General features: G+C 40.7%; 1 protein-coding gene across 5 annotated transcripts; it reads left to right on the top strand.

Annotated features, from left to right (window-relative positions):
• The first annotated feature begins 322 nt into the window (after nt 1–322).
• LOC114362599 (uncharacterized) lies at nt 323–12,091 on the top strand. Of its 5 annotated transcripts, none has more exons than XM_028318058.1 (7): nt 323–398; nt 664–916; nt 5,995–6,485; nt 8,129–8,231; nt 8,311–8,400; nt 8,530–8,685; nt 11,870–12,091. In XM_028318058.1, exons 1-7 carry the CDS (start codon nt 385–387, stop codon nt 11,942–11,944), a joined length of 1,182 nt encoding a protein of 393 aa, XP_028173859.1. In that variant the 5' UTR covers nt 323–384; the 3' UTR covers nt 11,945–12,091. The 5 variants fall into 5 exon arrangements, with proteins under 5 accessions (XP_028173859.1, XP_028173858.1, XP_028173860.1 ...); XM_028318057.1 differs by having other exon boundaries at nt 370–398; nt 655–916; XM_028318059.1 differs by lacking the exons at nt 323–398; nt 11,870–12,091 and adding an exon at nt 8,727–10,857 and having other exon boundaries at nt 420–916; nt 8,530–8,545.
• Nucleotides 12,092–19,091: the final 7,000 nt, after the last annotated feature.

Raw genomic sequence — 19,091 nt, forward strand, 5'->3', positions numbered from 1 at the left:
TATAAGATACGGATAGCATTGACAGGGTTTAATTCAGAATAATGAATTATCTTAATAATACGCAGTGGATCTCTTTCTATTTGGCTTTAAAAGCGGTATTACTACTATCTTTGAGAGATAGACCAAAATCTCTATAATTCTCTGAGATTTTGAAAAAAGGTAGGTACTTACTAGATTGAATTTAAAATGTTTTGATCAAGATTATGTTGTGAAGGAGTGAGTTACTGAACCTGTTTTCATCGTTAATATAATGATCACAATTAATTTTGATTAAGAACGATATTGACAATATTGCTTAATTACACAGAAGCACGTCATTCAAAGCTTGGTGTTCATAGCACTGGACGATTTTTAAACTTCTTTTCTAGTTGCTACTTTCCGGAAATGTTATTCAAAAGGTATTTTTTTTGTAGAAAGCGTCCGCCAATGTTTACAGTGGTTTTGTTTGTTTTTCTTCGTCATTACATAATAAAATAAATGAGTAATCAACGAAGTGTGACTTTACTCGTATATTTTCCTGTGACGAGTATAATTTGAGGCAAATTAACAACAACCCAAATTCAGTTCAACAAAATAAATTATTTGTAAAATTGAAATAGGTAAAATGAGCAACATTTTAAAATATTTTAACACACGCAACTCATACGAATTAAGTTTTTTCAGGGAAGGAGACCCTTTAGCACTGAATTATTTCAAAATCATAAGAATCTTCATGGTGGCCCCGGGCGCATGGCCGGCGGATGTATTCGGAGAGAAGCTGTCACTGCTCGTAAGAGTTCACAGAGCGTTGATGCCGTACCACACGAGCGTCATCGTTATTGGTGAACTTTATTACCTGTATATTCACAAGGAGGAGTTAGACTTTCTTAATATGGGACACATGATTATATTCACGTTTTTAGCAGTACTAATAGCTGTAAGTATCTTTTACCCAGGCAGACGGACACCACTTACTGGTATTCCGTGATAGGCCTCTCTAAATGCATCAGATTATTTAATAAGGTACTTGATACAAATAAGGCCTACGTTCTAATAAGGCCTATACATCAGAAAACACAGATAAACAAATCCAACCGGGATAATACTTCAAGGACACGTACTCATATGCCCTACAACCCGGTAGAGTGCAAGAGCGTCCCGATCCACGATCCCAGCACCAATTGGCACGCGTTCTTCTAAGGTGGTGGGTGATTTCGTGCTCTCTTATAAAAATCTGGCGATTTCATCTTAAATTTTCGGTAAAATAACGCTGTTTTAGATTAAGCTTTTCTTAGTAATCGTTTCTAAATATTTCTTACTAGCTAATAATTACCTTAATTTGTACTACTGGCTATAGATGCATTATTTGTAAATTTTTAAAGACAACAAGAGCGAGATATCTAATAAGGCCCAGGCCTTATTTCAGCATGGTAGGCCATATTGGATACTTATGTCAACACCTGATTACGGACAAATTCATTAAACTAAATGAGGCAAAGAGTAACTAAATATTTATTTAATAAGAATGTTACTAACAGCACAGAAAATAAAAAGAAAACAGAGCAAAAAATAAATACTAAACCTGTAAAAAAAAAGAAACAAAATACAAAACCAATAAAAAATAAGAAAAAAAGCCGTATGTATAATTCTAAAGGATTAAAGCTGATATTATCATGCCTGTCCCGAAGACAATGTAGCAGATATGCTACCATAAAGGACTGCTTTTGGTGGTATCATAAAGATTGTGTAGGAGTTCGTAAAGATGATTCAGAAGCCTTTTTATGCCCTGGTTCTAACGAAAATTGAGATCTCATTTTGTTTACAAAAAATCAAGACTAAATGATTTTCCTAAACTGATTTATTTAAAAGGTTTTATGTGTAGGCCTTATTCGAACACGGTGTTTTAATAAGCCCTATACAAAAAAATAATATTGTTTGTTTTTGATATTTTTTTTGATAATTTAAGTAAGGAATCATTACTTTGTTACTATGAATATTTAATTTTAACTATAATTTATGTATTATTCTTAATAAGTGGAATTTAAGTTTATCTAGAGATATACAGTATATTTCTGTTTACTTGGTATGTAAAATTTTGATAACGCAAACAAGCCGACGTGTTTAATGTTATAAGACCGCATTTTGTTTAATACAACCTCAATTTTAAGGTCTACAGGCTTTTGAATCATATAGGCCTTATTCCGTGTAGGTGATTTAATAAAGCCAAAATCAGTGGTTTCGTAATTTGCTTATTTTGAATAGATTTAGTTAAAAATTGTGTTATTTTTTGTAATATTGCTAAAATTAAAGGATGGAAGAAGTTAATTATCCTTGTTTTTGTTGACTGGCGTTAATATTTATTGAAATATAAGCATTTAAAGTTAGGTAGGCCTTATTTGTATCAAGTACCTTACTTTATGTTGTTAAATGAGATCCAGAGACGTTGTATCTAATTACAACTACATTTCTATTTCAATCAGTTTAATTCTTATCTTTAGAAAACTGCAACATCGATTACCTTTAGCTTCCAATCGATTTCGCTTTCGATGTGATAACCGTTTGATGATTTATAATAGGTACTACACATGTAATGTACGTAGCTGTAGGTAATGTTCGATAATTATAACGTCCCTTCTCCAAAAAACAAATTCAAAATTAAAATTATAATGGACTAGCCGCTAAATATACCTACCCACCGGTGCTGCCAGTATCGGACTGCCGATTGCCGTCATCCGCTGAACTATTGTAATGAAACCACTTCTAATAATAAAAATACATCTTTATATAGGGTCCTTCTAAATCAGCTACGTTCCGTTTAATGGGAGCATGTATACGTCACACTGAATACGTTCCCAAAGTTTGAGCCAAAAATTCAGGCTAGTTTCCGAGATAATTAAGGAAACAACTTCATTTCTTATCAACCCAATACAACACCCTGTTCAGCTGATTCACTACTACACTGACAAAAATCCGCACGCACACGAGCTTACGTAATGGCCGCCATTGCGCTTGTGCTGCCGTTGGGCCACTGGCCGCGAACACAAGAGTGCCGCCTGACGACGGACCGGGCGCCACACAAGCTATTCTAGGGCTACTACTAGTTATTTAAGGAATTAAATTAAGCAGAAAATTAAAGTTTATTTATTTTTGGTAACATAAAAAAATCTTATATATATTTTACTAAATATTCATAATATATATTATGGTAAGTAACTGAATTACGGAGCCCAGCAAAACATGAGTTATAGACACTTCATCAATTACATAATACATTAAGGAACAGCAATAGGATCGAAAAGATAATATAAATAATATGATTTATAATATTATTTTTATTACTTACCTATTATTTCGTAAGGCGTTTATTTTCAATACGGTGTAGTTTAAGTCAATAGTTTCGCTAATAATTATTATAATTACTCGCACACGCAATCAATCACATAAACAAACAACGATAGTCCCTTGACGTACAGGTTTATTCGGCTCGGTTCGTGTAGCCTCTAGTTCTACATGTGAGTCTCTGCCGGGAATCCCCGTATGTGACATACGGGGATTCCCCCGGCAGAGATACGTACGCTATCAGTGTTGCCAACTAGGTTAATACAGAATGTACTAAATTGATTTTGGCGCCCTCTGAAACTGCCGCCCGGGGCAGGTGCCCCGGTTTGCCCCCCCCTAGATCCGGGGCTGATCCTACCACAGTTACGGAAATATCATTTGTTGCTTACAAAATTCGTAAAGATTATGCATTTGATGCATTTCAAAAATGAAGGACCTTATTACAAACAGGTAAGTACTTATTTACTTTTTTTAATAATGTAGGTACAAGACACAAGTTATTTAATGCGTATTGTCAATTTGCCACAAAGTCACTCTATTGCCAGTTTCATACACTGACAGAAAATGCAAAATGCACAGGACAGGTAACACCCATTTTTGGATCAATTCTTTAAAATTCTTTGTCCTAGCCCTGCTGAACACCCGATTGATTTTAACAGACAGACTGTAACACTATGTACCTGGGTGTCTAACTGCATTATGACTTCTGTGACATAGGGAAGAAATAAATACGTCAGCTTCTTCTTCTTCTTCTTCTTTTCAGCCAAATGACGTCCACTGCTGGACAAAGGCCTCCCCCAAGGTTTTCCACAATGAACGGTCCTGCGCTGCCCGCATCCAGGCTCTTCCCGCGACCTTTACCAGACCTTTACCTTTACGTCAGCTTATTTTGAATATTTTATCATAAAAAACTACAAAAATGAAGATTTCCAGTAAATGAAATCCAATGGATTGTTCATGGCTAGAACAAAAGTGACAAAAAGAGTTTAGCTACTGACTACTGCTTAGTAGAAAATTAAACAAAGGATTTATTAATATTGTTAGGGTAATTGCGCCGGTTTTCTGTCCAGCTCCTGTTTCGTCCATTTGACCGACTTGCCACAAACAAATACGGAAAATTAGAATACAAACCTAACTTTTCGTGCAAGTTTGGACTTGTTACAATCTATAATATCTAAGTAACAGTTCTGCCTGCATGAAAATGTAATTTGACAAGTAATAGCTCCAAAAAAAATCTACGGAAGTTGCTGCTGCACACAGGTGAATGGAAAACAACGTGCAATAGTAAAAAACGTGCCGGTAGGGAACTTTCATGGTATGTTCAATTATGAAGATGGGCTCCACCCCCCCCGGCCAGAAGCGGGGGGTAACATTCCCCCCCCCCCCCCCCAGGCCAGAAACTGGGTATGACTTGCCTCTCCCCACCAAGGCCAGAAGCCGGGTAAGGCTTGCCCCTCCCCCCAGGCTATAAGCTGGGTATGACTTATTACTGGTCGATAGGTTACTTTATTTTGATGAATAAATGTTATTAAAAGTTTTTTTCTAAAACTGATAGTTTAGCTGGAAAAAAAATTTTTCCATCCCAATAGTACGCCGGCTGCGCTCGATTCGGATATAGTGACGTCATGCGGCCCTGCGTACGTTGACTTTTAGCGGCAAAAACGGCCTATGTTTATTACTTAATATCTTCGTAAGTAATGGTCCGATTTGGATAATTCAAGAAGATATACCTTTCTTATGTCTTAAAGATTAACGTAGATACTAGTTTTATTGTATTTTCTACAATAGTACTGATCCTCATTTCTGTTTTAGCTACTTTATGTAAATGTTTTTGGCACATATGTCTAATTATTAGCATAATAAACACTATTTTAAAGGTTTATTAAAGTTTTTGTATAGAAATCTTAGATAGTTAAGTGGACTAATACTAGCATGACAATTTTGCAAGATTTTGGTTTTCATCCACGTGGACGGAAACCCTGACACCTAGTTAATATTTTTAATAATCATTTTACTTCAATGGACCTACAAAATACAATTTTTTTTCTTCCAATATGATCTTTATTGCTATTACATTAAACATTTTAGTTTACGTCCACTTTTTAACAGTGATAAACCCATAAAAACCGTTAAAAAGATGTGGACGAAAACAAAAAACAGCTTTAAACGTTGTTGTGTTTTCGTCCATGACTCCATGAACAAGCTCTGGGGTGGACGAAAATTAAAATTAGCTAGTCCTGTAGATTAGTTTTCGTCCATTTGTCCTTCGACCTATTGCAATATATTCCTAAATTTAGGTAAGAAACTTATTTAAATCTTTTTGATATCATTTGAAAGCTAACAAAATTACCTTTCAAATGATATACCACAATCCATAGTTACTGTATTGTAGAATTGGTTTTAAGTTAATAATTCAACTGCACCCTTTTTTCTACACAGTGGTCGAAAACTAGCGTACATTACTTATTGTCATATAATATTAACGTAAAGTAGACTACATAAGGACTAAAACGACATATGATACGTCATATGAGTAAGGGTATTTTAAGATATTAATTTCGCATCACAAAGTTGGCAACTCCGATATTGGACGAAAACTAGCGCACTTACCCTACGTCATGATTTGGTACCATTTGGTACTCGTAAATCATAATAATTTCTCTTTTCTTTTTTCAGATAAATGAAACTGTTGACAAAATTTCCTATTATTACACAATTTTTGTAGCATTATTAGTTACTACTGCAATGATAAATTTTAATATTGTCCCGTTGTTTAATAACGTTACAAACGTTCTTATTTACAAGACTGAAAACTTTACTCTAGAATTTGCTTTATATTACAAATATCCCGGTTTTGACCCACTCGATTACTTCACGAGTACTACCATTTATAATGTATATCTATCGTACAACTGCAGTATCATGGTATCCGGGATAGATTTAATACTGTTTCTGATAATTTTCCAAATAATCGGACACGTGTACATTCTGAGATACAACCTTGAAAACTTTCCGTCGCCTAAAATTAAAGTAGTTTTCAAATTAAAGGAAATTTTAAAACACAAAGGAAACGAAGACATCTCATCAGAAATGTTTGATGCAGAGGAAAACAGAGCGGTGCGCCTTAAATTACAAGAATGTATAGAACATCATAAACTAATAATTGGGTATGTTATTTGTAATACAAATAAGCCAAATTTTGAATTTTTTGTTGTTGTTTAGATTATAGTCCAGTCATTACGTACATTCAAAAAAGAAAATGAATTTGCGCTTCTAATTTTTTAATATGTTGTAGGGGATACCTAGAAAAGCTTAACTTGAGATTGTCGACCAAGCTTTCCTAGGAGCTTTCGCCGCCATGTTGAAAAAAGGGGTAAAATTTGTTTTTCGGCAATAACTCGGCTATCCGATGAGACTCGAAAATTTTTGTAGGACACTTTTTGTAGCTTTCTTTGTGCTCTACAATAACGCCCGAACCATTTTTAGCGTATCATGAATCGTTATCGAGATATCGACAAAATTTTTGACTTTATCGATCGATATCTCGATAACGATGCATGATACGCTAAAAATGGTTCGGGCGTTATTGTAGAGCACAAAGAAAGCTACAAAAAGTGTCCTACAAAAATTTTCGAGTCTCATCGGATAGCCGAGTTATTGCCGAAAAACAAATTTTACCCCTTTTTTCAACATGGCGGCGAAAGCTCCTAGGAAAGCTTGGTCGACAATCTCAAGTTAAGCTTTTCTAGGTATCCCCTACAACATATTAAAAAATTAGAAGCGCAAATTCATTTTCTTTTTCCAAAATTTTTGACTTTATCGATCGATATCTCGATAACGATGCATGATACGCTAAAAATGGTTCGGGCGTTATTGTAGAGCACAAAGAAAGCTACAAAAAGTGTCCTACAAAAATTTTCGAATCTCATCGGATAGCCGAGTTATTGCCGAAAAACAAATTTTAAGCGTTTTCCAAGATGGCGGCGAAAGCTCCTAGGAAAGCTTGGTCGACAATCTCAAGTTAAGCTTTTCTAGGTATCCCCTACAACATATTAAAAAATTAGAAGCGCAAATTCATTTTCTTTTATTTGCCTTTTTTTCGGACGAAATGACTGGACTATTATGACTCCGTGCGGTTTGAATATTTAACCAGTGTCAAGTAAATTATATTTCAAGTAATTACAACAAGAAGCATTCAGTCAATGATAATAATTAAGTGATGTAGGTATCCCCCCTTTTCCCTTAAGTTTCAGTAAAGGTGTGGTGACACTTTACTGAAACCTGACGCGGACTTCTTGAGAGAACTTGAAAAGTAAATGTTGCACTGTTTCGTTTAATTTGCCTACCATCATGCATGTTCACGGACACATTATGTATAATAATTTACCAGTAAGAAGCGGGTACCTAAGAGTATGTCTTTTGTTAATTCTTATTGTTACTGACGCTGGGGTTACCAACACTTTGAAATGTCAAAAAAACAATGGAATTGTAATTATAAAATTCTGTTTTGTTCTTTAAAAAATAACCCAAAATATTGTTAATTTTAATTCCAAGAACCAGCAGCAAAATAGCCAGATTACGAGAATTACATTTTATTTTATCGCGGAAGAAATGCTTCATTCAGAGGTTACCGCGACTGTGCAAGGGGTCTCTATGGTCACCGAGCTCCGTCGGGCCGCTATTGGAGCGATGACGGAGATCGCTGCTCGCATGCCTCCGTCGCCCCAGCCGCTACTAGCACCAATCATTATTTCACGAACTCAAGACGTGTTAAATGTGGAAAAAAATATTAATTTCAACTGCTTTAAAGTTTTACAGATGAACTTTCGGAGTTGTTCGGGCCCATCTTAGCCATTAACTACTTTTTTCATCTGGTTTGCTGTAGCTTGTTACTGCTGGAATGTTCAGAAGGTGTACGTACTATTTTAGCTTTGCTGGTATTCGTATAAAGATGAATATAAACAAACCTTTTGATGGGCGTTTGTTTTGCAGGGTGCTTGGATTCGTTATGGACCTTTGACTGTAGTGATATACGGCCAACTGATTCAAATGTCAGTCATTTTTGAGATGTTGGGTTCAGAGGTCAGTAATAATTTATATTTTAGTAGGTATTGAAATACAATGAGGAAGAAGGTACTTACTACGAGTATTATCCTTGAAATTTATCTTAAACTTAACGTGTCTTTTTTATAAATATTGTTCAACATGCAGACTGAAAAGTTGCCAGATTCAGCTTACTTCCTTCCGTGGGAGTGCATGGACACCAGCAACCGGCGGACGGCGTGCATCATGCTGCACAAGATGCAGTACAAGATCAGCCTCAAGGCGCTGGGGCTGGCGGCCGTCGGCGTCAGCACCATGACCGGGGTAAGGAATACGAGTCCTTCAATGTAGATATAGCGAGATAGATTCAGCTTACTTCCTGCCGTGGGAGTGCATGGACACCAGCAACCGGCGGACGGCGTGCATCATGCTGCACAAGATGCAGTACAAGATCAGCCTCAAGGCGCTGGGGCTGGCGGCCGTCGGCGTCAGCACCATGACCGGGGTAAGGAATACGAGTCCTTCAATGTAGATATAGCGAGATAGATTCAGCTTACTTCCTGCCGTGGGAGTGCATGGACACCAGCAACCGGCGGACGGCGTGCATCATGCTGCACAAGATGCAGTACAAGATCAGCCTCAAGGCGCTGGGGCTGGCGGCCGTCGGCGTCAGCACCATGACCGGGGTAAGGAATACGAGTCCTTCAATGTAGATATAGCGAGATAGATTCAGCTTACTTCCTGCCGTGGGAGTGCATGGACACCAGCAACCGGCGGACGGCGTGCATCATGCTGCACAAGATGCAGTACAAGATCAGCCTCAAGGCGCTGGGGCTGGCGGCCGTCGGCGTCAGCACCATGACCGGGGTAAGGAATACGAGTCCTTCAATGTAGATATAGCGAGATAGATTCAGCTTACTTCCTGCCGTGGGAGTGCATGGACACCAGCAACCGGCGGACGGCGTGCATCATGCTGCACAAGATGCAGTACAAGATCAGCCTCAAGGCGCTGGGGCTGGCGGCCGTCGGCGTCAGCACCATGACCGGGGTAAGGAATACGAGTCCTTCAATGTAGATATAGCGAGATAGATTCAGCTTACTTCCTGCCGTGGGAGTGCATGGACACCAGCAACCGGCGGACGGCGTGCATCATGCTGCACAAGATGCAGTACAAGATCAGCCTCAAGGCGCTGGGGCTGGCGGCCGTCGGCGTCAGCACCATGACCGGGGTAAGGAATACGAGTCCTTCAATGTAGATATAGCGAGATAGATTCAGCTTACTTCCTGCCGTGGGAGTGCATGGACACCAGCAACCGGCGGACGGCGTGCATCATGCTGCACAAGATGCAGTACAAGATCAGCCTCAAGGCGCTGGGGCTGGCGGCCGTCGGCGTCAGCACCATGACCGGGGTAAGGAATACGAGTCCTTCAATGTAGATATAGCGAGATAGATTCAGCTTACTTCCTGCCGTGGGAGTGCATGGACACCAGCAACCGGCGGACGGCGTGCATCATGCTGCACAAGATGCAGTACAAGATCAGCCTCAAGGCGCTGGGGCTGGCGGCCGTCGGCGTCAGCACCATGACCGGGGTAAGGAATACGAGTCCTTCAATGTAGATATAGCGAGATAGATTCAGCTTACTTCCTGCCGTGGGAGTGCATGGACACCAGCAACCGGCGGACGGCGTGCATCATGCTGCACAAGATGCAGTACAAGATCAGCCTCAAGGCGCTGGGGCTGGCGGCCGTCGGCGTCAGCACCATGACCGGGGTAAGGAATACGAGTCCTTCAATGTAGATATAGCGAGATAGATTCAGCTTACTTCCTGCCGTGGGAGTGCATGGACACCAGCAACCGGCGGACGGCGTGCATCATGCTGCACAAGATGCAGTACAAGATCAGCCTCAAGGCGCTGGGGCTGGCGGCCGTCGGCGTCAGCACCATGACCGGGGTAAGGAATACGAGTCCTTCAATGTAGATATAGCGAGATAGATTCAGCTTACTTCCTGCCGTGGGAGTGCATGGACACCAGCAACCGGCGGACGGCGTGCATCATGCTGCACAAGATGCAGTACAAGATCAGCCTCAAGGCGCTGGGGCTGGCGGCCGTCGGCGTCAGCACCATGACCGGGGTAAGGAATACGAGTCCTTCAATGTAGATATAGCGAGATAGATTCAGCTTACTTCCTGCCGTGGGAGTGCATGGACACCAGCAACCGGCGGACGGCGTGCATCATGCTGCACAAGATGCAGTACAAGATCAGCCTCAAGGCGCTGGGGCTGGCGGCCGTCGGCGTCAGCACCATGACCGGGGTAAGGAATACGAGTCCTTCAATGTAGATATAGCGAGATAGATTCAGCTTACTTCCTGCCGTGGGAGTGCATGGACACCAGCAACCGGCGGACGGCGTGCATCATGCTGCACAAGATGCAGTACAAGATCAGCCTCAAGGCGCTGGGGCTGGCGGCCGTCGGCGTCAGCACCATGACCGGGGTAAGGAATACGAGTCCTTCAATGTAGATATAGCGAGATAGATTCAGCTTACTTCCTGCCGTGGGAGTGCATGGACACCAGCAACCGGCGGACGGCGTGCATCATGCTGCACAAGATGCAGTACAAGATCAGCCTCAAGGCGCTGGGGCTGGCGGCCGTCGGCGTCAGCACCATGACCGGGGTAAGGAATACGAGTCCTTCAATGTAGATATAGCGAGATAGATTCAGCTTACTTCCTGCCGTGGGAGTGCATGGACACCAGCAACCGGCGGACGGCGTGCATCATGCTGCACAAGATGCAGTACAAGATCAGCCTCAAGGCGCTGGGGCTGGCGGCCGTCGGCGTCAGCACCATGACCGGGGTAAGGAATACGAGTCCTTCAATGTAGATATAGCGAGATAGATTCAGCTTACTTCCTGCCGTGGGAGTGCATGGACACCAGCAACCGGCGGACGGCATGCATCTTGCTGCACAAGACGCAGTACAAGATCAGCCCTTTTATGATCTGAGGTCTTAGTTCTATTTTCCAAAAAAATACAGGGCCCAGCGGTTTGTCTGTTTGGTTTACGTATTTGTATTATTCTTATTGGTGAGATTATAGCCACGATAGCCGAGCGGTGAAGGGTCAGAGTGGCCGACTCGAGATCCGAGGAACGCGGGAATCCCACCGCCGCTCGACTATTGTGGTGAGCCCACTCGTAACACAAGCTTATTTAGCTTAACACGACTGGCTAACGGGACTATTAGTAATTTGTGAAATACAAATTGCTAAAATCTTTAAAAAAAATCACCTCTACGACGGATTGGCATTTGTGATAACGCTGTACCTAATTAAAAACCCCAAAAGATTTTGGAAAAAATAATGTAAGAGTAATGTTGTATGTGGAAATATCCCCGTAAAATACAATAAAATATTACTTTCTTCATTATGTTAATTAACTCTATTTTACAGGAAATAACAATTTATAAGCACGTAATCGTGATAATAGGTATTGCATTGTAATGTTTCAGATATTGAAGACGACATTTTCATACTACGCTTTTCTGCAAACGAGAGACGAATGGGAGATTAGAAAGACCTTTTGAAGATCAACGACTCTTAAAAGCTACGGGAGTTACACACACACTCTCCGACTTAATTCAATAAACTATGTTTTTACTTGTAATCCTCATGCTTATAGATTTTTTGTAGTTTTACTAATTGCTTAGCAAGCAATGAAATTTTGTCGATCTGAATCGTAACACAGTTTTTATTCTTATTAAACACGTATTCTAAACAGTGGCCTTTTTTTTTTTTTTTATTTGTGTTGAGCGGCTATTCTAGTTCAATAAAGTCCTAGTATCACTGCGACCGTTATCGATCTATTGTGATCGCCGCTGTTTTCCTTACAGTTCGCCTCCGAGTCCTGCATCCATTAGGAAGTGCAGTATCTTTTGGGGGGCGATATGTTTTACATCTTGTGGGCTTAGGATGTGTTTGCCCAGGTGTAAGCTCCGCTTGCGCATCAGAGGTCCGCAGTCCGTGAGCATGTGTAGTGGCGTTTCATCTGCCTCTTGGCACATCCTGCACGTTCTTGTTTCGGACAGTCCCATAGTGGACAAGTGCTTGTTTAAGCTGCAGTGTCCAGTGAGGGCTCGAACTAAGATGCGCATTTTGGTCCTACTCAGTCCTATGATCTGCTTAGAGCTTTTTCGATCATAGGCTTTTATGAGAGCTTTGGAATGAGTTAATCCTGGCGTGTCTGACCATGCCATAAAGGATTTGTTTAAATAGATGTTCTCCAGGGTCATTCGAGCGAGACTTTTGGGAACACCACAAAAGGGTTCTGGACCATATTGTGTTCCCTCCGCTCCCGCTCTGGCTAGTTCGTCGGCATTTTCATTGCCCTCGATTCCCGCATGACCTGGAACCCATCTCAGCGTTACTCTGTTTCGTTCTCCTAGAGTATTTAGTCGACTCATGCAGTTTTCTACCAACTTTGAGGTGATTAAGTTGGAGTTTAAGGCCAGCAGCGCGGCCTGACTGTCTGAGTTAATGTAAATTATGTGGTTGGCATAATTTTTTCGCAGGTTAGCTTCCGCACATTCAATAATGGCGTAGACTTCTGCCTGAAAGATAGAGGCAAATTTGCCCAGGCTTTGAGATAGCCTAAGCTTCGGCTGCTCTCCATACACGCCAAAGCCTACGTTAGGGCCCATTTTTGACCCATCAGTAAACCATATAAGGCTGCCCTTCTCACAGGTGACTTGCTTGTTCAGCCAGTCCTCCCTGTGTGGTATTTCCACTTTGTAGTTCTTTTGGAAGCTACAACTTGGAACCATGATGTCAGAAGTCATGCAAAGAGTAGGTGTGCTCTTTATAGCCTCCAGTAATGTTCTCATTCTCTGGGATATGCAATGGAAGCCCCCCTGAGCGTCTATCCTGTAGGCACTTGCCTCCGCCTCCTTAGCAATGTGCATACTTAGGGGCGTTAGGCACAGTAGTGCGTTCAGGGCCGCCCCAGGTGCGGTTGACATTGCCCCAGTTGCCATGAGACAGGCAAGCCTTTGCAGACTACCTAGTTTAACTGTTACTGTCTTTTGGCTGGTTTTGTGATACCACACTACAGAGGCGTACGATATAGTCGGCCTCACGATAGTGGTATACAGCCATAAGACAGATCGGGGATTCAAGCCCCAATTGTTGCCCATCATGCGGCTACAGGAGCCTAAGGCAATTTTTGCCTTTTGTATGATGTTATTAAGGTGAGTATTCCATGTTAGTTTCTGGTCGATAGTGACGCCCAGATATTTGACTTCCGTGGAAAACTCGATCTCTTTTCCATTTAGAGAGGGTTTGACTAGTTTGTTCAACTGTCTACGCCTGGTAAATGGAATAATGACAGTTTTATCAGCGTTAACTGATAAACTGTTTCTTTTGCACCACCCACCTATGGTGTTTAGCGCTCTTTGCATTATGGAAGATATTGTACTTTGGCAGAAGCCCCTTACTATGACAACAAGGTCGTCAGCGTACCCTTGAGTGTCAATGTTGAGGTCGGCCATTTTATACAGTAGTGTATCAACCGCCAGAGTCCAGAGAAGGGGCGAAAGCACGCCCCCTTGCGGGCATCCTCTGGTGGTTGTAACTTCCATAGTGGTTTGAAGCAGAGATACCTTAGCTCTCCTGTTGGAGAGCATCGACTCCACCCATCTCGTGGTCGTCAGGTCAAGGCTTTTTGCAACCAGACCTTCGACCAGCAGTGTAGTAGGAGTGTTGTCAAAAGCTCCCTCTATGTCTAGAAATGCGCAAAGCGCGATTTCCTTGTCTTCCAGTGCCTTTTCGACCCTGTCAATCAGGCTGATCAGGGCTGTTTCCGTAGATTTACCTCTGCGGTAGGCATGCTGTGTGTGGTGAATAGGTTTCGTTTTTAGTGCTACGTCCCTAATATAGATGTCAATTACCTTTTCCATAACCTTCATAAGGAAGGATGAGAGGCTTATTGGCCTAAAGGACTTTGGCAAGGCGTAGTCCTTTCTGCCAGCCTTTGGAATGAATATGACTTTTACTGTGGTCCATCGTTCCGGTATATGTCCCCAGGCCAAGCTGGCTCTGAAGATTTTGACCAGATGTGGAGTGAGGATTTCCATCCCCTCCTTCAGTTGAGCAGGGAATATGTTGTCCTCGCCACACGCTTTATATGGTTTAAAGGAGCTGATGGCCCATTTTACCTGGTTGGGTCTTATGATTATAGCAGCCCTCCGCCAGTCGTCATTCTTCGGCCTGCGAAGGTTGCTATGTGTAGTCGCCGAGCAATTGCTGCCCACCGATCCAGGGAAGTGGGTTGCTGCCAGCAGCTCCAATGTGTCGTTTTCACATGAAGTGAAAGTTCCATCGGGTCTTTTCAGAAGCCCAATCTGCCTAACAGGAGTTTTGGAGATCATTTTTTGGAGTCTTGCTGCTCGAGGAAGACTTTCGACATCCTCGCACAGTTTCCTCCACGATGCTCTCTTTGCTTTCCTGATCTCAGTGTTATATTTGGTTAGAGCTTTCTTATATGTGTCCCATTCATGGGATTTTTAGCTCTATTAAAGAGTCTCCTGGTTTCTTCTCGTAGCTTTTGCAGCTTAGAGTTCCACCATGAGACTTTACTTGTGGATGCTTTGGTTTTCACAGTGGCCTTTTACTTACATAACTCGTAGGTCTAGCTAAGAAAGAGATTTTATCCCAGGTGTGATTCGTTTCAAGACGTCCTCTGCTGAATGAAGGATCTAACGCCCGTATTCACAAACATGAGGTCTCACAGTGCGCGTGGACGCGCAGGGTGACACATGAACCAATCACAGAGCTCTATTCAACGCTGTGCGTTCGATTTTCTGCTTCACTTAAGCATCGTTTGTGAAGACAGCAGTTAGTCCTACCCCAAGGTATTCCACGGTTTCCACCACAATCCACCTGCATCTAGAATAGATGCTTCCCTCGAGATTTGGCCAAATACTTTTCCAAAAAATCACATAGCAAACTACGTTTCGCAAATTTTCATGTGGAAAAAAAATATTTGTCAAAACAACTTATTGGAAAGTTATTAGCAAATCTCGTTTTTGGCATATTATTGTATTATATACTTATATGTATTTAGGCCAGCAGAATTAGATTTGAAATCGGAAATAACTCCAACAATTTTTTTTGGGATATTATTAATCGCACATCAAATAACTTATCGCACCTATATCAATTTATTTTCATCAATTTAAATAACTTTTACATCAAATAAATTATTTCATTGCAAATAAACAAATTGTTTAACAAAACTAGTACCTACTAGAAATAATAGGAAAATACACATCAAAAGTGTACTATACCTATTTTTTTCTCAAACGCGCAACAAAAATGTTGTTTGATGTGCAAAAATATACTAAAGCAAAGCAAATTTACCCTAACGTACATCAGTAATAGGTACTCATACTCATATCAATATAACTATTCTTGCAACATGTTTTTTAATATGTATTTTAAAAGTTGCTCAACAATAATGTCTCAAAATTTCAGAGAACTTGTTCGGCAAATTTAATAATAATTAAAGCAAAATAATGTTCTTTGTATAGCATTATTTCTTAAAGTTGAACTGAAATTCTATTTTGCGTCTTTTCTAACACTTTATGCCGTTCAATAATGCAGTCCTGACGATCCACCGACAAACAAAAACGGTGACATGATTCGTTGGAAATAAGGCTGCCGACACCAAGTCGCCGGACTTGGTGTATTGTATACAAGTGAGATGGATTTAAAAAAATGCAAGATAAATGTTAAATGTGCCTAACTGTCCCCTTTTTTTTAATAAAGTATATTATGTAAGCATTTAAATAGGGCTTGCGATTCGACTCAAGTAATATGTCACATCGCCTGCAGAGGCCAAAACCTATTGGCCAAAAACGCAAGCATGGACGTTCGATTATTATGACAAATAAAATGATATTTCATTTAGATAAACTGCAGTGCACGATTAGTCCAGTAGAATTAGCTTTTAAATCGGAAATAATTCCTACAAAAGATTTTATTGTTTTAATGGCTTCATTGGTTGCCCATTAAGACTCTCCTAAGTTTTCGACTTCGACGGAGTTGTGCTTAAGTGGTGGGGGCCCCCGAAAGAGGCATTTTTTCGGTTTTCCGGTTATACCGCGTAAAGGTAAGTCCTTTATCAAAAAGTGGTCTTCATGACGGTTAAAGGGCACTTAATCCTGCATTGAATAAGACCAAATTCATATGTTTTGGACAAACCGTTCTCGCGCTAAAGTTCGGCAAAGTAGAAAATATACGTCTAATTAATGACCCTCTCCACGTCCAATGGTTTGTTACCCACAGGCTTCCAAGTCTTGAAAAGGGCCACCTCAACCAGTGTAACCCTATCAAGGCTTACGAGCTTGATGCGCCTATCCTTGTTCGTCCCAGCCGTTCCTTAACTGCGGTTGCTGCACCTCTTCCTGGCACTCACCTGAACGACTCTGTGTTACCTACTGTGGCTGCCCCTCTTCCTTGTATCCTCCTGCATGACTACGTTGCCTAGCCGTATGCCTGGTCTAAGGTTCGACGCCAAAAATCAACAACAACAAGTTCATATTAAAACGCTGAAGAGTTTTTTGTTTGTTTGTTTGAACGCGCTAATCTTAAGAATTACTAGTTTGATTGAAATCATTATTTTTGTGTTGAATAGCTCATACATTGAGGAAGGCTATAGGATATATACAATCACTCTACGACTAATAGAGGCGAAGCAGTAAAGAAAAATGTTGCAAGCACGGGAAATAGTATTTAAACTATTTTCACTCGTACGAAGTTGATTTTGTGGCGTCGAACCTTGGACCAGGCATATGGCTAAGCAATGAAATCGTACAGGAGGGTACAAGGAAGAGGGGCAGCCACATTAGGTAACACAGAGTCGTTCAGGAGAGTGCCAGGAAGAGGTGCAGCAACCGCAGTTAAGGAACGGCTGGGACGAACAAGGATAAGCGAATCAAACTCGTGAGCCTTGTTAGGGTTACACTGGTTAAGGCGACCCTTTACAAGGCTTGGAAACATGTGGGTAACAAGCCATTGGACGTGGAGAGGGTCATTAATTATACGTATATTTTCTACTTTGCCGAACTTTAGCGCGAGAACGGTTTGTCCAAAACATATGAATTTGGTCTTATTCAATGCAGGATTAAGTGCCCTTTAACCGTCATGAAGACCACTTTTCGATAGGGTAAGTCCTTTACGCGGTATAACCGGAAAACCGAAAAAACGCCCCTTTCGAGGGCCCCCACCACTTAAGCACAACTCCGTCGAAGTCGAAAACTTAGGAGAGTCTTAATGGGCAACCAATGAAGCCATTAAAGCAAAAAAATCCTTTGTAGGAATTATTTCCGATTTAATCAATTTTTGTGTTTAATTCTACTGGCCTAGATAGAAAAATTGAGAGTATTTTTTTAAATAAATGATGTATAGCCTGACCAGGAACATAAAAACCCTGCGTCAATTGCATTTGATAGTGCAACACTGAGTACAGTCGTACCTGTGTTAAATTATCAGGATTCAGGATTACGGGCTAATTTGATATTTTCATAAATTAACGAAAAAATATTATTATAGGTAACCTGGCTTAAATAAATTAAATGAAACCATCAATCGAGCTAGTAGGATTTATTTTATTATTCATCAATAATCAAATTCAGAACTTGAATATTCAACTGCAATGTCTGCTCATGAACGCTTCAAACTCGGTACTTCTTTCCCAATTTTATAAAATTCAACACTTAAAAAGTGACAAAAATTTTTAAAATAGGTAGTTGAAACAAATCACAGCTAATTTTCATAGTGGACTGTACTATACGATAAACATGTCAGTCAATTTGACAACCTTTGTCGGAAACATTATTCAATGAAAATATTGTCCGAACCCTTAGTAGGTATTTCTCTTCGACAAATACTGTAACACATTGTATTTTTTAGTATGCAAAAGGATGATTTTTTGACTTGCAGTTAAATACTACCCATTTTTTTATTAGTTTAATAGCTTTATTGTGTTCATACCTATGTTGCCCATTGACTACTGTTTTCGACTTCAGCGGAGTTGTGCGCCCCTGAAAGGGACATTTTTGTGGTTTTACGGTTATACCACGTAAAGGACTTACAATATCAAAAACTGATCTTCACGACGGTTTAATCCTTCAAGGCCCGCGAATCTAGACACAATAGATTTAAATCAATTGTTATGACATTAATGAATGCCGTCTGGGACTCAAGCGGTTAAGGGAATTAGTTAAATCCTGCATTGAATATGACCAAATTTATATGTTTTGGCCAAACTGTTATCGTGGTTATCTTCGACAAAGTAGAAATTATACGTATAATTAATTACCCTCTCTACGTCCAATGGCTCGTTACCCACAGGCTCTCAAGCCTTGAAAAGGGACCATGCATACGGTTAGGCAACGCAGTCGTGCAGGATGCAAGGAAGGATTAAATGCCCTTCCACAGTCATTAAGATCAGTTTTCGATACGTCCTTTACACGGTATAACCGTAAAATCGCAAAAATGCCCCCCACCACTTAAGCACAACTCCGGCTAAATCGAAAACCTAGAATATTCTTAAATGGGCTACAAATGAAGCTATTAAAACAATAAAACCTTTTGTAGGACTTATTTCCGATTCGATAAATTTTCATGTTTTATTCTACTGGCCTATTTACCAAATTATTGTTTGGCCATGTTTCA

Source organism: Ostrinia furnacalis, unplaced genomic scaffold (assembly GCF_004193835.3).
Source record: "Ostrinia furnacalis isolate ACB-3 unplaced genomic scaffold, ASM419383v2 OfSCF6654, whole genome shotgun sequence".
NCBI lineage: Eukaryota > Metazoa > Arthropoda > Insecta > Lepidoptera > Crambidae > Ostrinia > Ostrinia furnacalis.

Coding starts and splice junctions, on each gene's coding strand:
- LOC114362599 (XM_028318056.1), top strand. CDS start 605: ATGAGCAACATTTTAAAATATTTTAACACACGCAACTCATACGAATTA. Junction 917..5,994: donor TTTTAGCAGTACTAATAGCT/GTAAGTATCTTT, acceptor TTCTTTTTTCAG/ATAAATGAAACTGTTGACAA. Junction 8,686..11,869: donor GCGTCAGCACCATGACCGGG/GTAAGGAATACG, acceptor GTAATGTTTCAG/ATATTGAAGACGACATTTTC.